The sequence below is a fragment of the Scomber scombrus genome, chromosome 2, assembly GCF_963691925.1.
Source record: "Scomber scombrus chromosome 2, fScoSco1.1, whole genome shotgun sequence".
Taxonomy (NCBI): domain Eukaryota; kingdom Metazoa; phylum Chordata; class Actinopteri; order Scombriformes; family Scombridae; genus Scomber; species Scomber scombrus.
Genome location: NC_084971.1, coordinates 36,113,639 through 36,133,741, shown reverse-complemented (window position 1 = coordinate 36,133,741; position 20,103 = coordinate 36,113,639). Strand labels below are relative to the sequence as shown.

Sequence of the window (20,103 nt, the reverse complement as noted above, 5' to 3'; positions counted from 1 at the left end):
AATGTTTCCTGTTAGAGAAGTTTTTGTGGCTTTAAAGCACCGACTGAGCGGGGTCTAACCACCGTGGCGGAAGGCTTTTTACGCACCGTGAGGCAGCAGTGCGACTCCTGCTGCTGCGGAGCCTGTGGCAGTAGATCCTTCCGCCGACAGAAACTAATAAAAATAAAACAAAATAAACATAAAATAAATAATAAACTGAGTTTGAAAAGCAAAAATAACACATTTTAAACAAACATAAACCCAAAACTGAGTCTAAAATATTATAAAATGTTAAATATCGTCAATAAATCTCATTTCAAACATCATAATTTCAATTAAAAACATGTCACGGGCTATTAAATATTAAATATGATCACATTATAACATCAGATGGACCTAAAATGTATTAAATATTGTTAATAACTGTCGTGTAGTTTTTTGTTTTTCTCCTGTTTATCGTCAACCTTCCTGCGATGACTGTTGAAGACCAGCAGAGGGAGACACCGCCCAACAATCCGACTCCTGACAACAAAACAAACTCCACTCAGAAAATCCAGTTTTACAGTCTGAGAGCAAAAACAACCAAATGTGAGTCTGTCTGTTTCTGTTCTAATGAATTAATTCAGATTAAATTCAGCTTCAAATTGTTTGTCATTATTATCTAGAGTTTACACAATAAAGACAAAGTTATTAAGGTAGACATGACGGAAAAACAGAATTTATTGTATTAAATTTGACAGCAGATGGTAAAAATAAATAAGTATTTATTTCAGCACTGGAACAAGTACTGAGATCTTTTACCACAATGAATAAAAGTCCTGCATTTGAAATCTAATCCAAGTAAATATTCACAAATATTTGCATCAAATCGTACTAAATGCATCAAAAGTGATAAAAGTACTCATAATGCAATGTGTCCCCATTTAGAGTAATATTATATTCATCTTATATATTTATTTATACATTTATTATTGGAAAATTAATACATATTAATTACTTAGAGCTGATTAGCTAATTAACTGATGCTTTTAAATATAAAATATTGATCTGAAAACTTGTGACTAAAGCTGACAGACAATAAAGATACATGAACATTTCCCTCTAAAACTGAAGTATAAAGTACTTTTAAAGAGTAAATACTCAAGTAAAGTACAAGTACTTCAAAACCGAACTGGAAGTAGTTCACTGAATGTACTGAGTTAGATTAAAGCGCTGATTAAAAGGATCTTATAAAGTATCTCGGGTTGTATCGAGTCATGCAGATAGTTTTGGGTTTATGAGGTGTGTGACTTCACTGAAATACAATTACAGGAGAGTTGTCAAACATATGGCCCGTGGACCAGAACTGGCCCCTCAAGAGGTCCAATCCGGTCCACTGGATAACTAAATAAGTATGAAATTTGAAGAAAAGTAATTAGAATTTTTCACAAAATACGTTGCTATTCTCACATTTTATCAGTATTTCTTACCAAGGTACCTCTAGATGATGTATTATCATATGAATTAAATTTGTATATTATACCTTATTTATAGGTTATTATGCAATGGTTTCACTGGTCCGGCCCACTTGAGATCATATTCACCCCTGAATCACAATAATCATCTTCAAAATATTTAAAATTACATAAACAGTATTAAACAGCAACGTCTCTTTTCAGTGAGAACAATCCTTTTCCACCTGGTAGAAAAATACTCCTGAGAGATAAACTGAACACAGGGAGGCGTGTGAGTCATCATGAGTCAACAGGCAAATTATTTATAGAAAGATCAACTTTTCTTTTTCTCCACCATAAAAAAAAACATTTCTTACAACTCAGCGGATATTACGCAACCTTTCACACATAACATTCATGTCAGGTTTTTAAAAAAATTAAAGTATGGAAAACATGATTACTTTTATTTTTTATTTACTTTTTTATTTTATTTATTTTTTATTTTTCTATTTTACATTACATTTTATTTTATTCTATTTTTTTATTTTTTTTTCTATTTTACATTACATTTTATTCTGTTTTATTTTATTTATTTTTTATTTTTTTTATTTTTTTATTTTATTTTTTTTCTATTTTACATTACATTTTATTTTATTCTATTTTTATTATTTGTTTTATTTTTCTATTTTTCATTACATTTTATTTTATTCTATGTTTTATTATTTTTTTATTTTTTACATTACATTTTATTTTATTCTATTTTTATTTTTTTTATTTCATATTTTATTCTATTTTTTTATCTTATTTTTCTTACAACTCAGCGGATATTACGCAACCTTTCACACATAACATTCATGTCAGGTTTTTAAAAAAATTAAAATTAAAGTATGGAAAACATGATTACTTTTATTTTTTATTTACTTTTTTATTTTATTTATTTTTCACTTTTCTATTTTACATTACATTTTATTTTATTCTATTTTTTATTTTTTATTTTTTTTCTATTTTACATTACATTTTATTCTGTTTTATTATTTTTTTTTAATTTTATTTTATTTTTTTTCTATTTTACATTGCATTTTATTTTATTCTATTTTTATTATTTGTTTTATTTTTCTATTTTTCATTACATTTTATTTTATTCTATGTTTCATTATTTTTTTATTTTTTTATTATTTGTTTTCTATTTTACATTACATTTTATTTTATTCTATTTTTTTATTTTTTATTTCATATTTTATTCTATTTTTTTTATCTTCTTTTTTTTTTTATAATTTATGAACCTCAATTATCTTATGGCTCCAATATGGAACATTTTCAGTGATACATAAAAATATGTCTCCAGATTTATAACCAGGTTAGAAACAACAGGAATCAGAGATTTCATGTAAAAACGACATAAAGTGGTTCATACGTTTGTCTCTGAACTGCTGTGATGGACTTTTCTGCCGGAGGACTTCACATGATGCACTGAGCTCCTCTCCTCCTCCTCCTGTTCCCTCTCTCCATCCGAACTCATTCATATCACATTAATGCATTTAACTTTATTTTTCAGCAGAGTTTTTGTGTTTTCTCGTCTTTCGGCTTCGGATCAACTGTTACGAACATTATTAGTCATATTTAGTCATATTTCTATTATTATTGTTGTTATCATGTTTCTCTCTTTCTCTTTCTCTTAACCCAACCAGTCAGGGCCGATGGTCGCCCACATTGAGGTTTTTTCCCATTATAAAGTGGAGCTTTTTAGCTAAGTGCTGCTCATGGGTGAATGTTGGTTTACAGTAGAAGGTTCAGAAAAGGTCGATTATCATCACAGGAATCAGTCAGGATGTGTGGAAAAGGAAAGCCATGAAACTTCACTTCACTCTTAACAAAAGATTTATTGCAATAATCAGGGTTCTGTATTGGTGCAGCAATAAATGAAGACACAATGGGTCTCAAAGTCTGAAAGAAAACAGATACAAGATTAAATTATACCCATGTCTTTAAGAGGTACATTAAACTAAACGTATAAAGGGTCAAATGTAACTTAAAGATGATAAAACCTCTCAGCAGGTCTGAGTGCAGTCTTTAAATAAGACTCAGGTGAACCAGGCGTTACTACAATTGGGTCTCTTTAAATTAAAATGAAAGAGTTCAGTCTGGACCGGCTCTCTGTGAAACGTGACCTGAGATAACTGCTGCTGTGATCTGTGGTTTCTGTAGTCGGAGGGATCCAGTTGATCCAGAACTCTGCTGCCAGAGTCCAAACAAAGACTGAAAACTGAAATATATAACAGCAGTTCATAAATCACTAAAGTGTTCGTGCTTATCGATAGATCTCTAAATTTTCTCTTACAGCCTGAAGCTTCCAGCTGGATCTGGTGTTCTTGGGCTCCCCCAAAGTGAAGCACATGGTGAAGCTGCTTCTTAGCTTCAGCTCACACCTGGAACCACCTGAGGATGTCATACAGAGACTGAGAGAAAACCTTTAAATCTAAACTGAAGACACGTCACCTCCAGACCTGCAACCAAGACCACAACACACCACAGACAAGGGGAAGCTAACTAACCTCCCCCAGCATTCTCTGAAGTACGTCAGAAGCTTGTTGGAAGCGTGTTAGAACCATAGACTGTATATAAAATGGACGTCAGAAGCTTGTCGGAAACTTGTCGGAAGCTTGTAGGAAGCGTGTTGGAAGCTTGTTGGAAGCCCGTTGGACGCGCGTCAGAAGCGTGTTAGAAGCACATTGGAAGCGTGTTAGAAGCTCTTCGGAAGCGCTTCGGAAGCGTGTTAGAAGCGCTTCGGAAGCATAGACTGTATATAAAATGGACGTAACACCCGTGATGTCACCCATTGGTTTGCGGACTGCTGCTCGGAGGCCAATAGTATCGGATCTGAGCAGCACCATCTTGAACATTTCAGGTGCATGCCGGGTAAAAAAAAAACACGGATTCTACTTATATGGGCATCAGGAGGAGCATGAGGCGCCCTCCTGAACCTGTGAACCAATCAACCTGTCAATCACCACGTAGCCACGCCCTAATGCATACCCTGCTTTATCGTCACATATAAAATCAGGGAGGCCAAAATGTCCCAAATGAACATCATACTGCATTGAAGAAGGCTTTAAACTAGCGATTGAGACCATAAACACATTTTGAAAACGTTTACTGAGGTTAGAAATCAAGTGAGAAGTTGGTGAATTCTCCATTGACTTGTATAGAGACGGAAGTCCTTTTGACACCAAAACGTTCGCCCCCTGGTGGCCTTTTGATAGAATGCAGTTTTAAGTTACTTCCATGTTGGCATCATTTCAGAGGACCGGAGCTCGTGTTGGAAGCGTGACAGATCGGTCCTGGAACAGCCGGCCGTGTGAAGAAGTAACAGAACAAACTTACCTCCGGTTAACAGTTCGCTCTGCTGGAGGCCAAGAGGAGGATTAACGGAGCGGCTGTCAAGAAGTCCATACTTCTTCCTCTTTCTTTCTATCTATCTATCTATCTATCTATCTATCTATCTATCTATCTATCTATCTATCTATCTATCTATCTATCTATCTATCTATCTATCTATCTATCTATCTATCTATCTATCTATCTATCTAACTATCTATCTATCTATCTATCTATCTATCACCCTTTCCTCCCTTTGTTCTAATCATTTTGTTCTGTATTTTCTTTCTTTCTTTCTTTCTTTCTTTCTTTCTTTCTTTCTTTCTTTCTTTCTTTCTTTCTTTCTTTCTTTCTTTCTTTCTTTCTTTCTTTCTTTCTGTTTGCGGAGCTTAAATCGCACAGACATAAATGAAAGCCAGCTCTGTTTCTTTAATTGATTATCAAAGTATTTGCTGATTAATTTAATCTATTAACCAGCTGATTGTTGCAGTTCTATAAACTACTTTGAGTTTCTCTTGTATTTAATGTTTATGTAAATATTCCCGTGTGTGTGTGTGTGTTTGTTTGTGTGTGTTTGTTTGTTTGTTTATGTGTGTGTGTGTGTGTGAACTGAGCCATTTAATTACAATAATAAGTGATGTAATGATCTCACACGGTGTCTGTAGGTGTCTCTCTCCCGTCCTCTCTCACCTGAGCTCGCGCTACCTCTCAGCCTCACCGTGGCTGCTGCTGGAGCGCGTGCTGCAACCATCTGCCAATAAGGAGCCTGCTGAGAGAAGGAGGGAGGGAGAGAGAGAGCGAGGGAGAGAGACAGAGAGATAGAGAGAGCTAGATAGAGGTGAGAGCACGAGCGGGAGAGAGCTAGAGAGAGAGAGAGCGAGGGAGAGAGAGAGCGCGAGGGAGAGTGAGAGACAGAGAGAGAGAGTGCGCGAGGGAGAGAGAGAGAGAGCGAGGGAGCGAGAGAGAGAAAGAGAGAGAGAGGTGGAAAGCGCGAGGGAGAGAGAGCGAGAGAGCGCGAGCCCCTACTCCACCGAGCGCAGGTCTCGTGCAGCATCAGATATGTGAGCGGCTCTGCCTCGCGCTGCAGGAGGACGGCAGGATGGCGGGAGGACGGCGGGGTCTCGTGGCCCCTCAGAACACGTTCCTGGAGAACATCGTGCGCCGGTCCAACGGTAGGATCCGGTCCGGTGCCGCTCGGTCTGTGCGCGTGAATGTAAAATACGGTGTTTAACGGATTTAACGGGGCTGTGTGTTTGGTGAGGAGCGTCTCGGTAACGGTAACGGTAACGGCCATACCTCAGTGTTTACAGCAGGACGTTCCCCTCCAAATTAAACGAGCATGTTTAGATTCATTTAAGCTGAATCCCTTCTGCTCGATTCAGCTTCATATAAATTGTATAGGCAACGTTTGCATTCAGATATAAAAACACATATTTTAAAGTAGCCTAAGTGATAAGATTCTTAATGCCCTGTTTACTATTCAGTCTCCTAATGTTAGTTAATCACGCTGTGCTCTTAAAGTAAAATTAAAAAAGGAGAACTTAATATATTCAGGATTTAAAGTAGCTCTAATTTCATTTAACTGCCATTTCTATCTGATTATAAGCTATGCATATCCTCTACATTTGACTTGATTTAAGTAATTGGTCATCAGAAAGTTAACCAGCACATATTTGATTTAACTGATAATCCTGACAGATAATTCAGAAGTGGCTCTATACTTTATTATTATTTTTTAAAGCTACTATTTCCATCATATTATAGGCTGTGAAATCCCTTCCTTACATCTGAGGGTAAATTTAAATCAACAACAACAACATAGAGAAAGTGAATCGGCCCCAAAATGTTGATAATCAATAATCGTTCAAGTAATTTATCACTTAAATAAATAAATAGACTTTTGCTGCCTGCACCTGTCTCATTGTCCAGTGTGAGCGTTTGCTGCTTTTACTCTGCTCTGTTTAAATGAGACTTTAATACAGTTTTGTTTTTAAGACGTTAAAAAGCGTCACCTGGACTCTGCAAAGAAAAAAAAGTTGTATTTTTGTACAAAATTAAAGTATTTTCTGTTATTTTAAAAATGAAATGGTGAATCAATATTGAAAGTAAAGTTTGCTGCAACCGTTCTTTACATCCATATATTAAAACAACTATATTATCAATAGTAGCATGATGAACCATTAAACCCTCCTTGTCTGTATTAGTGTTTTAAACATAATTCAGTAACTATTAAACATCAACTAGACCCAATGGAAACATTCTTATAACCAACCAATAAAACCAAAATGTCCCAGCAGTTAAAAGACACTTTGCTGAGAACCTCAAAGGAACGTTAAAGGAACATTTAGTGTCTGCTGGCCTGTTTGGATGGAGATGAGTCTTAATAACAGCTGTACATTTGTGGTATTATTGATTTCATAAATGGGGAATAAGGAACTGAAACAATGTGCAAAATGAGGTCAACAGAAGCAGTCAGAGGCATTTGTACAAATTACTCATTTCCCTGCAATGTGCATGTAAATATTACACTGTAAAAAGTAAATAAACACACCAAGCAGAGTCGGAACATAACTGATTTACTAGTCAACATAAGTGAGGATAATTACAAAGTGCTTTACTATGAAACAAACACAATAATAAGCTGTGGACATTCGTGTATTTCATAAGAAACAGGGTTGTTTATTGTTTGTTTATTTATTGTGAGTGTGTGTGTGTGTGTGTGTGTGTGCGTGTGTGTGTTGTTTGTGAGACTGAAACGGTCACATATTTCCTTCAGCTCTTGTTTCTCACTGCTTCAAATGTGTTTCTGCTCCTTTAACCACTTTTCTTTTCAACTTTTTCAGTTTGGACATTATCACATAGACAGACAGGTACAGACCAGTGTTTCCATATACTGTTGTGTACATGTATTACCCCACTCACCCCATCCCCACCCCACCCCATCCCCCACCCCCACCCTCCCATTTACCCATTGACCTGTGTTATGATACATATATACACACACATACACACCAGACCTGACTAGACTTCCTGTTAAAGTCTGTATGTATTCGTATTTTTTCGCTGTCTGTAGGGCTTCATGTTATCTCAGAACTAGTAACAGAATAGAGTAGAATAGTCTTTATTGTCATTTTACATGTACAACGAAATTGAAAGCAATCCTTATAAGTTTAAAAAGTGCTTCTAAAAGATAGTATGACTATAAAACAATAAATATTTATTGCTAAAACTAAAAGGAAGTAATATACACACGAGTCCTCCCACATGCTGCCGTCATTATTGCACAATTTCCTTTTATATTGCACATAAAAAGTGTTATTGCAACGATAACACCGTTAAACAACACTACAAATGCCCTTAAAATGACCTTAAGGTTGAAGAATGAAATAAATGAACAGTACAAACTTTATAAAGGTGAAGTTCAGACTGAACTGAGCGTAAAAAAAACTCCAAAATGATAATTGATGATGATTTACACCTAAACATTTTAATAGTGATATAACACAAAGATATTTAAATGTGATTTAAATGATTTAATGTGAGCACTTGTGACAACGATACGAAACGTTTGAGATTTTGGACGCTATAGAAGTTAATTTGTCGGCGCTCTCTGGTGGTCAAACTCTGTATTACGTATCCACCCACACATACGTTGATACAACATGGCTGAGAGGGAGGAGAGAGAAAACTGAAAGGACAGAGGAGAGAAAGAAAAGAGAGAGAACAGCGAGAGTAAAGAGAGAGAGAAGGGACTGAGAAAACTGAGGAAAGGGAAAGAAAACTGAGAAAAGAGAAAGAAAACAGAAAGGAGAGAGAAAAAACAAATAAAAAGGAGAACAGCGAGAGAAAAGAGAGGGAAGAGACAGAGAAAAAACTATTAACATCACATTCAGCCCACTGAGCCAGATTCATCCCTCCATTCATTTAATTAAAGAATGAATCGAACCATAAATGCTGCAAACCCGACGGCGACCCCTAGAGGCTGCAGAGTGCATCGCGCCGCACAATTAGATCATTGTGTGTCCCGACGGGGAGGAAATGATGAGGAGTCGTCTTTCTCTTCCTCTTCCTCTTCCTCTTCCTCGTGTTTGTCATTTTTAATCTCAGCACCACATGAGATTTGAGACAGAATTCATTCTTTGTGTATTTTAAGGTCTTTAAGCCTCCTGTTGTCCTCGAGGGGAGGAAGAAGGAAGGGAGGAAAGGAAATAAGGAAGGGTGGAAGGAAAGGAAGGAAGGGAGGAGGGAGGGAGGGAGGGAGGGAGGGAGAAAGGAAAAGAGGAAGGGAGGAAGGAAAGGAAGAAAGGGAGGATGGAGGAAAGAAGGAAGGAAAGGAGGGAGAAAGGAAGGGAGGAAAGGAAAGAAGGACGGAGGAAAGAAGGAAGGAGGGAGGGAGGTAGAAAGGAAAAGAGGAAGGGAGGAAGGAAAAAAGAAGGACAGAGGAAAGAAGGGAGGAAAGAAAGAGAAGGAGGGGAGGGAGAGAGGAAGGAAGGGAGGACGGAGGAAAGAAGGAAGGAGGGAGGGAGGGAGGAGCAGGTCATAATAGCATAATAAGAGTAAAAAGGTAAAGTGCCATCATTGCGTCCTATCAAAGTGCTGGATCAAAAAAAAGAACATTTAAAACCATTGTAATACTCAATAAATATAAATATAAAAACAAACCAAAAGAAATAGATAAATAAAAACTGCACCGTCAGCTTAATTTGGGGTAAGTTTTATTTATCTCTCTAACAGCTAATGGGACAAAGCTGTTTTTATAGTGCTTTGTTTTGCAGGCTGAGTTTGTATCTGCTGATGGGAGGAGTTGGTGTAATGGGAGGAGCTGATGTAATGGGAGGAGTTGGTGTAATGGGAGGAGTTGGTGTAATGGGAGGAGCTGATGTAATTGGAGGAGTTGGTGTAATGGGAGGAGCTGATGTAATGGGAGGAGTTGGTGTAATGGGAGGAGCTGATGCAATGGGAGGAGTTGGTGTAATGGGAGGAGCGTATGTAATGGGAGGAGCTGATGTAATGGGAGGAGCTGGTGTAATGGGAGGAGCTGATGTAATGGGAGGAGTTGGTGTAATGGGTGTGAGCTAATCTTCCATCCTCTGTAACTGCTGGTAAACAGGGATTCTGGCTACTAGACCATCAGTGACCAATTATCAAAAATATTTCAACAGTGCCTCATTAAAATCACATTTATCAGCTTCAATAATCAGAATATTATTCACATGAAATGGATTCAGGCTTTCTCTCTTCTGTTGTAGAGTAGATGCAAAATATCGCTGTGTGGACTTAAAGGTTATTATAGTTCACTAAAACTAAAACTAGAAGTGGAAAAATAATTTAGTTAACTGAAATAGAGTTAGTAAAAAATCAAAACTGAATAAAAACTAGAATGAACAAAGCAAAACTAACTAAAACTCTTTCAGACATTAACAACACAAACACACAGTGTGTCCACATCAGTTTGATTGTGACTGTTTTAATTGTGTTCATCACTTTAAACATCCATCACATCACATAACATTCCTTTTACATCACAGCTGTGCAGTTTTATTTATTTATTATTTATTTATTTTAATGGTTATCCTCGTCTCTGCTGGGACTCGACGCAGGCTTCAGTTTAACCTTCCTGTCGTCCTCCCGGGTCAAATTGACCCCGTCTGTTTTGACTTTTCCTCCCTTCCTTCCTTCCTCCTTCCTTCCTTCCTCCCTCCTTTTCTTCTTTCCTTCCTTCCGTCCGTTCCTCCCTCCTTTCCTTCCTTCCTTCCATCTTTCCTTCCTTCTTTCCTTTCCTCCCTTTTTCCTTCCTCCCTCCTTTTCTTCCTTCCTTTCCTTCCTTCTTCCTTCCTTCCTACCCTCCCTTCCTTCCATCTTTCCTTCCTTCCTTCCTTCCTTCCTTCCATCCTCCCTTCCTTCTTTCCTTTCCTCCCTTCCCTCCTTCCTCCCTCCTTTTCTTCCTTCCTTCCCTTCCTCCCTCCTTCCCTTCCTCCCTCCTTCCTTCCTTCCTTCCTTCCTACCCTCCCTCCCTCCATCTTTACTTCCTTCCTTTTACTCGAGGACAACAGGAGGGTTAAAATACAGAGAAATGTTCAGGAGGTGATGTTTGATGTTTGTGATGGTTCAGCTGGAAGATAATCACAGGTCTACAGGTTTAAAATTCATTCATAACCAACATTAAAATAACCAACATTAAAATAACCACTGATATAAAGACACAAGGACACTGTCAGGAGTTTCATCTCAAGTCTAAATGGACAGTTTATATGTGATGGTTGGTGGAGACTCAGAGTCAATGTTCTCAGATACGTTAGTGGCTCAGTGACAGATGAGGTCTGTTATAATATAATAAAATAAAATAAAATATAACAGACTTTTTGACACTTTCCTGCTCATGTGAATGTCGTCCACTTCATTAAAAATCAGCTTCAGGGTTATGAACATGAAAGTATTAAATATACAGTATATATTATATATTATGGAGCTCTTCCTGGCTCTGGATCAGTAAGTGATGTTCTCTTCAAACTTCCAGCTGGCAAAACAGTGAAATGAAACATGAATTATTAACACGAGAACTCGAGTTATTAAACTGAGAGCACAGAGACTAAATGGAGATCATGAATTAAATAAAAGGAGAACACAAATTCATTTTTCTTTCCTCTCGTGTCACCAAAGGGTCACCAAAGTGTCATCAAAGTGTCACCAAAGGGTCAGCTGATTACAGGAAGCTGATGACAGGAAGCTGATGACAAGAAGCTGCAGAAACAAGACGACATGTTTGGAAAACTACAGAAATAATTCATTTAATTTGACGTTAATATTAAAAACTTTTCCCTTTACCATCTGATTGTTTAATTACGGCGCATTTGTTTCTTTTCGTGCTTTAAAATCGGAGCCTGAAGTTCAGCTGATGATTTACTTATTTGTATGAATTAACTTGAAATAAATTAATGGTAGACTTTTAACCCTCCTGTTATCCTCGAGTCAAGGAAGGAAGGGAGGAAGAAGGAAGGAAAGGAGGAAGAGGGAAGGAAGGGAGGAAGATGGAAGGAGAGGAGGAAGAAGGAAGGAAAGGAGGAAGAAGGAAGGAAATGAGGAAGAAGGAAGGAAGGGAGGAAGGAAAGAAGGGAGGAAGATGGAAGGAAAAGGAGGGACGGAGGAAAGAAGGAAGGAATGAAGGTAGGAGGGAGGGAGGGAGAAAGAAAAGAAGGACAAAGGAAAGAAGGAAGGGAGGAAGGAAGGACCAGTCAAAACAGACGGGGTCAATTTGACCCGGCAGGACGACACAAAGGTTAAAACCAAGAAGAATTGAAACATGATTTTAAAAAAGCAGCAGAGAAATAACAAAAGTTTATAGTTTTTAAGGCAGAAAAATTGAAATTGTGACACTATTATTATCAGCACGTATAGAAACATAACTGCATTTAATGAATTCTGGAGCTGCAGTTCAGCTGTTATAAATGTGTTATAAACCAGTTACACACACACACACACACATACAGATAACCCTCCCTGTGTGTGTTTACCGGTGGACTGTGAGTGGCTGTTTGTTGTGTATATTAATAATGAAATCTATAATAATTACTGCTCCCCTTCATGTGAGTGATACTGCGGCTAGAGAAGAACGATGATTACCTGATATCCGTATTGCGGCTGCATGATTATGGCTTAAAGTTAAATAAATACTTTATTATGAATGAAGCTTTATGTGCTGTGATGGACAGATAAACATCTCCATCACTAAAAAAAACTCCTCAAGTCGACAAACATGCAAATATTATTCATTTTCAAAAGCTGAACTGATGGAAGTTTAACGTTTTCAACGATAACAAAAGTCCCAACGCCCTTTCGTTATTACGTTATTTAACCTTTGTGTCGTCCTCCCGGGTCAAACTGACCCCATCTGTTTTTGACTGTTCCTTCTTTCCTCCCTTCCTTCCTTCCTTCCTCCCTTCCTTCTTTCCTTCCTCCATCACCCTTTCTTCCTTCCTTCTGTCCATCCTTCCTCTCTCCCTCCTTTTTCCCTCCCTCCTTCCTTCCTTCCTTCTTTCCTCCTTCCCTCTTTCTCTCTTTCTTTCCTCCCCCCTACCTTCCTCCCTTCCTTCTTTCCTTCCTTCCTTCCTCCCTTCCTCTTTTCCTTTCTCCCTCCCTCCTTTCTTCTTTTCCTTCCTGCCGTCCTTCTTCCTCCCCTTTTCTTCCTCCCTTCCTTCCTTGACTCAAGGACAACAGGAAGGTTAAGCATAAATAAACAACTGCTTTTGTTACCACTAGGTGATGCAACAGGTCAAAGTTAAACAGAATGAAGTGTCGCAGGGTCGCAGGAGGTTAAAAACAAACGAACTGAACATGGAGATCAAACAAACTGTGGGAACAAGAAGAATAAAAAGCATGTTTTTGAGCGGAGGAGACTCTTATTCACTCTTTTTAAATCCCAAAAGAAATAACAACCTGTGATTGGTTGAGCAGTTCACCTGTAAACCAGGTGCAGCTCATCAGGGTTGATCCATGAAGAGTCAGAACTATGACTGTGTTTATTATAGTCGTGCAGCCGTAAATCGGTATAAACGGCTGTAAAAGCAGAGTGGACGGTAACGAGCTGCTTCCTGTGGTCAGATACCAACTTCGTGCTGGGAAACGCTCAGATCGTCGACTGGCCCATCGTCTACAGCAACGACGGCTTCTGCAAACTGTCCGGTTACCATCGAGCCGAAGTCATGCAGAAGAGCAGCACCTGCGGGTAACACCTTCATCATCATCATCATCATCATCATTGTCACACTGCTGCTGTGTGAAGGCCGATGATAGATAACAGCTGTTTCCTGATTCCTCCCGCAGCTTCATGTACGGAGAGCTGACTGACAAAGAGATGACGGAGAAGGTTCGTCTCACCTTCGAGAACTACGAGATGAACTCTTTTGAGATTCTGATGTACAAGAAAAACCGTGAGTAGTCCAGTTTTTCACAGACCTGACAGTTTAAACACTTCAGCCTCCTTTCAATTAGAAGTTCAGAAACTTTGGAAACATAGACGCAGCAGGTAGATCCTGCAGGTTTGGTTTTGTTAATTAACTTTCTTTATTTACAACAAAGGTAACAAGTGCAGTGAAAGACTGTGGTGGTGAGCTCTCAGTCTGATCCTCTAGGGAAGAACATTTTGTACATTTTTAAGTCAGCTCACTGTGAGACTACGGCAGCATTTCTTTAAAATACTGACGGTCTTTAAAGCTTTTTAGGTTTTAAGGTCAGTTAGTTAAGGTGCTGTATTGCTTCAGTTCAACAACAAATTGCTTCCTGCAGGTCAGACTCATGAGAAATCAGGAAGCAGCAGCACAGATCTGAGCTGTGGTTGTTTGTATGAATGAAAAGCAGAAATACATCCGAGTGTTTATCTGCACAGTAAATCACCTGTTGCCTGTTTGATGCTTTTATTTCTGCTTTATTTATCAGTAAATAACGTTTTATTTCTCCTTCTCTTCATTCACTCTATAGCTCCCTTGACCAACAGACAACATTAACCTAACTACTGTGCTTCCTTGTCTAATGAAGGAATCGGTAGTTTGTGTTTGACCAATAAGAGACAGTCATCCTTGCAGACTCCACTACCAGTTGGGGCTTTTTGGGGAACTTAATTTAGACCTTGGTTCCTCCGGTGGAAACGCAGGTGGTTCCTCAAAACGTCTCTGGGGAAAGTTTCTGTGTTTGAAACTCAGATTTAGACTCATGTAACCTCGCGAGGCAGCTGAGCTTCATTTTTTAGGTTTCAAGTTAGGTTCATTCGACGCCAGTTTTAGTACAGAGACAAACCAACTAAACAAGGGGCTCTGATTTAACTTTACCTCTTAATACGTCATGATCGATATCATTTCATCATCATCTATGGTCTGTATTGTGTTAAGTTAACTCATTTCATTTATAGCACATTTAAAAACAACAAATGTGTTTTAAAGAGACTGAGAAATGAAATGAGAACACAGACACAGGTATGAGGATCAAGAAGAACATTAATAAAAGTCTAAAAACAATATAGAGAGAAAATAAATAAAGTCTTAATACGAGTTTAAGACACTTGCAACACTTGTAGTATTTATGTTCTTGTTAAGTTCTTCTAACTACACTTCACTTTTAGAGAGAAAGTTTAACACTTTTAAAGCCTGTGATGTTTCATTGATTTGGAAACAGAGTCTAAAAAAGTCAAAAACCATCAGTGGATCATATTTAAGTTTGCTTTGATGATGACATCGCTGTTTTTCATTGTGACCCCCCCCCCCCCTGCCCCCCCTCTCTGTTTCACTACAGGGATGCCGGTGTGGTTCTTCGTGAAGATCGCTCCAATCAGGAACGAGCAGGACAAAGTTGTCCTGTTTCTCTGCACCTTCAGTGACATCACCGCCTTCAAGCAGCCAATCGAGGACGACTCTTCAAAAGGTGAGCCAAACCCCCCCCCCCAAAAAAAACATGAAGGACATGAACAGCTGATCATCCACAGCAGAATCCTCAGCACACAAATACTGAAACCAAACAGACTAGACCAAAATAGAGAATAAAGTAATGATTTCATTTCGAAGGATGGAAGGAAGGAGGGAGGGAAGGAAGAAAAGGAGGGAGGAAGGAAGGAAGGGAGGAAAGGAAAGAAGGAAGGGAGGAAGGATGGAAGGAACTTGAGGAACTCCTTTACTAAAGGACAACAGGAGGGTTAAACAGCAGAAAGTAAATCAGTATATCAGTGAGCAGCTTTGTCTCCTCGCTACACCTGCACTCAGTGTTTCAGGTACTCGGCAAGTCGGTTGTTGTTTCATCTTTGGGGAAGTCATCACAGTTGTTGTTGTTGTTCTTCATCTTCTGTCTCTTCATGTAAATCCCAGACTGACTTAAAACCATCTGCTGCAGGACTCTTTGATGCTGTTTCATTATAAATAAGAATCTAAAGTGACTAAAAACTTCTGCAGAGTTCTGTTTATAGTACGACACCCAGGAAATAAACATGGTTGGCCAGATTTCATGTCATGTGACGCTGTTCTTCTGTCTCATTTCCAGGTTGGGGTAAATTTGCCCGTCTGACTCGAGCGTTGACCAGCAGTCGAGGAGTTCTGCAGCAGCTTGCTCCGGCTGTGCAGAAAGGAGAAAACGTCCACAAACACTCGCGCCTAGCAGAGGTAAGATCCATTCACCTTAAACCCAACAGTACAGGAGGTAAAGTCCCGTCTCCGTATTACACCTGATCATCATACAGCAGCTTTCAGCTCAAAGCAGCGCTGCCCTATTGGTCGGTTTACTACTCCAACCGGTCGAGGCACTTTGAGTCTGGTTCTGAGGTTTCTTCCTGTTAAAAGGGAGTTTTTTCTCTACACTGTCACCAAGTGCTGCTCATGTGGGAATGTTGGGTCTCTTTAAATTAAACCTGAAGAGTTCAGTTTAGACCTGCTCTATGTGTAAAGTGCCTTGAGATGACTTTGTTGTGATTTGGCGCTTTATAAATAAAGATTGATTGATTGATTGATTTACCCTCGATCGTAACTCATACAACATGTTTGATCACGTTGGAAAACAAAAGAGCTTTTAGTTGTTCTGAACGGTCAAAGGTGGAGGGAGAGGTCTGCTGTCACCGAGCGGAGGGAGAAGGTTTATTAAGATGGACGTAGCGAGATGTGACATCACGCGCTGGTTTCATCAGAGCTTCCTTCTTTCCATCAAACAGATAATTTGAGGTTACACTGCGTTCCCTTTACCTCGGAAGAGCTGGGAATGAGTGTTCCAGTTTAAAGAAGTCAGAAAACTTGTTCTAGCCAGGTTAGAACAGATAGAAGTTGGACAGTGATGTGTGTATGACTGATTTAATGCTAACAAACAGAATATTACTACAACTTTCACTTTGAGGTCGGGGCTGGTGAAGTTCTTCCAACTATCCGAGTAGGAAATCTGACTTCAGCAGGTGTTCCTGTTGAAATTTCCAACTGGAAACTTGTAAATTCCAACTTCTGAGTATAACTGGAAGGCACCATATGATACATGTACACTTATAAACAGTCTGTTATCAGTCTTGTTGATTCTGTTCATTGATTCATTTGTTTGTTGATTTAATCTAATCAGCTTCAGCTACACACTCTGTACACAGGACATTTGTACGTTACTGTGTTTAATGTTTGGTTCCTGTTACACAAACAGATAATCTTACCGCAGGAAGCCGACACAGTGAGAGAGTGAAGTGATGATTGTTGTCCTGTCTCACCTGGTGGAGATTAAGTCTGATCTTTGTCTGTAATGAGATACAGAAAAAGTCAATGACGCTCAGACTGAAGAGAGATGGACTCACCTGTGTCGGTTATTGTACCTTGTCGTATCACAGAGGGTTAAAAGTCAGTCTCGTGCATCAACTTGTTGCATTGAAGTGGTTTATTGCAAGAAATCCATCACATCTCATATTTATACACATATCAGACGACCACGACAACCACCTTTCCTCACACAAAATGACTTCACATGAACCATCCTGTTTTTAACACTACCTAAAGTTACCTAAAGTACCATATAATCCCCCAAACCCACAACCAACCAACCAACCAATCAACCAACCAACCAACCAACCAATCAACCAACCAACCCACCAACCAACCAACCAATCAATCAACCAACCAACCCAACAACCAACCAACCAACCAACCAACCAACCAACCAATCACTGCAGGCGAGGGTGAAAACCTCCCAAGTCATCGTCAGTTATCAGATAGCATCATTTCACTTATCAGATTTGCTGTGAAGTGCTCATGATGCTCTACTTGCAGTAATCATACAGATATATATGATTAACATTTGGCAGCCATCAGAATAATTTTGCATTTCTTTTAGACTCTATAACAGGGGATCCTCTCAGGCCTCCACTGATGTATAATAAATGAATCTATTTCTCTTCACGTACAGACCGGAGAACATCGTTCAGCAGTAATGGTCCAATCAGTTATCATAAAGATTTAATTGCAGATACTACTTTTCTTTCTGTTGTGAGATGAGAATGAAACTTCTTTTAATGGATGTGAAACGAAGCCAACGGCATCAACAGCCTGAAGTCCGTCTGACAGCTGCTGTCTGCTGTCAGTGTTCAGATAGATGGACGAACTTCCTGTTGTTGTTGTTGTTTACTGACAGGCTGCTTTCAGACCGAAGCATCACCAGACCTTAAAAACTCAGATTCAAGTAAAGCTGCAACAATTACTGAATCAACAGAAAACTAATCAACAACTATTCTGATAACTGATTATTAATTCTTCAAGCAGCTTTTAAAATGTGATGATTTGATGTTTTCTGATGCCAGTAAACTGAATATTGAATAAAAGGATCATTGAATGTGGGACTGAACGGGCAAGTTGATTGAATTAAAATAGAAAGATTTTCACTGTTTTTCATCATTTTATCGACTAAAGCTGCAATTTAATCGATAATTAAAATAATCATTAGTTGCAGCCCCAGATTCTATCTTAAAAAATAGGAAAGAGGAATAGTTGGAGTAGCAGTGAAATAGCAGCGTCATCCCTCCGCTGTGTTTCTAGCTTGACAACGTGTACATATAAATGCACTGGTATTAATATTCCAGTAATATAAATATGATTAATACTCTGAACTTTGGATACTTTAAGTATATTTTACTGCCAATACTTCTAATACTACTTTCAATTAAAGTAATAATCTCAGAGATTTTGATTTAAATAAATGTAAAGTCACTTTCCCTTAATGAGGTTAGGCTGTTTTTTAACAGTCTGACGTCACACAGCAACACTGTTTAGATCTCTGGGATTTTCATGGTGTGGTCAAAAAAATACACCTGCAGTTACCACTTGTCACCACAGGTTGCGCCAAAGAGAACGAAACAGATCTTAAAGGTTGTGACTTTAAAGCTGCAGTTGGTAACTTTGAGGAGAGAGAGGACTTAGCATCAAATTTGAAGAAGTTCAACTTTCAGATCCCTCCTCCTCCCTCTCTGCTGCACTCCTGCTCTGCCTCCAAAGTCCCTCCCCCAGAGGAGGCTGATGTGCACGCGACCGTGTATGCTGTTGTTGGTAACGGAGGTATTGGTAGTTTTGTCCTCGCTGATTGTTGTTTGTTGCTCCATTACTTTCTCTACGCTCCTGAAGCCGCTATCCCGAGCTGAGGAGGAAGGGGGAGGGGCTGTGTGCGTGAGCAGTGATTGACAGCTGTCAGACACTCCATCAGACACCATCCTGGCTCTGATTGGTTCTTTTTGTCCGGTCGCGGTGGATTCTGGCTATTTGCAGTAGGAGCAGTAGGTGGGGCTAAATGAGCCTGGTTTTTTTACAGATTACTTGTTTCATGTAATGCTGTCTTTACATAGTGACAGTCTTAGCAAATATGACAAAAAGTTTTATAAGACTTACCAACTGCAGCTTTAAGTAAAACTTTGAATGTAGGATTTTTACTTGTAATAGAGTATTTTTTTCATATATTTCTGCTTATACTTAAGTTAAAAATCTCAGTACTACAACTGGAAAAAATATATTTTGATTTAAAAAAAAACCCAGTTTTGTGTATAATTCTAAATAAAAGTGGTTTAATGTTATTTATGAGTTTACCTCAAACATCAGCCGGCAGGCTTCATGTTGCTTCTTAAGTAGCTGTGACTAATCTTTCCATTAACTGCAGAGAAATAATTACCGCTGCCACTAATGAGTTAATCCATTATTAGGTCACTTCATGGGGGGCGTTACGTTGATGTTCTCTTCATTAACACTCTGGTCACATTATTATATTACTGATTTTATACATAATGCCATGCAGAGTTATTTATAAAGCTGAGATGAAATTTAAGGGAAAGTAATTTTCTTTGTGTGTCAGCGACAAACACCATTGGGTCTACACAGCACCACAGCCCTTCTCTGACTGCCTAGGCAGTGTAGAACCCCTCCATTTAAAGACTTAGCCCCTCCCACTGGACCATACTCAGTAATCACTTAACCCCACAGGTCAATTTCCACATCTGAAATCATTACCAAATCTATTTACACTTATTTACCACACAAAGGCGGTCATCAAAGCATTCACATAAGGCCTCAATCCAGAAATGAATTTACAAACCCATTTCAACCCCACAGTTGGTATGGTTTAGTAAGATGGACTGAGCATGCTCCCTACAGGTTACTCAGGCACTATAAAAGACAGCCTGAAACAAGGCTAGGGTCCTTTGTCACTGCCCAGCACCAGGAAATACTGTGGTAAGAAAAAAACATCATAATTAGATACAAACTGATGATTTCCAAAACTCAAATAATAAAGAGATACCCAAAACAATAAATGTGTGTGTGTGTGTGTGATTCTAGGAAACTTT

General features: G+C 38.7%; 1 protein-coding gene across 1 annotated transcript in view; it reads left to right on the top strand.

Moving 5' to 3' along the window:
- Positions 1 to 5,886: 5,886 nt before the first annotated feature.
- The window catches only part of LOC133987434 (potassium voltage-gated channel subfamily H member 1-like), a 38,495-nt gene continuing 24,278 nt past the window's right edge, over positions 5,887 to 20,103 (top strand). The window contains exons 1-6 of the mRNA XM_062426805.1: positions 5,887 to 5,959; positions 7,631 to 7,657; positions 13,386 to 13,509; positions 13,608 to 13,714; positions 15,069 to 15,197; positions 15,807 to 15,925. Of these exons, the coding sequence (XP_062282789.1) occupies positions 5,887 to 5,959; positions 7,631 to 7,657; positions 13,386 to 13,509; positions 13,608 to 13,714; positions 15,069 to 15,197; positions 15,807 to 15,925 (579 nt within the window). The remainder of the gene's footprint in view (positions 5,960 to 7,630; positions 7,658 to 13,385; positions 13,510 to 13,607; positions 13,715 to 15,068; positions 15,198 to 15,806; positions 15,926 to 20,103) is intronic.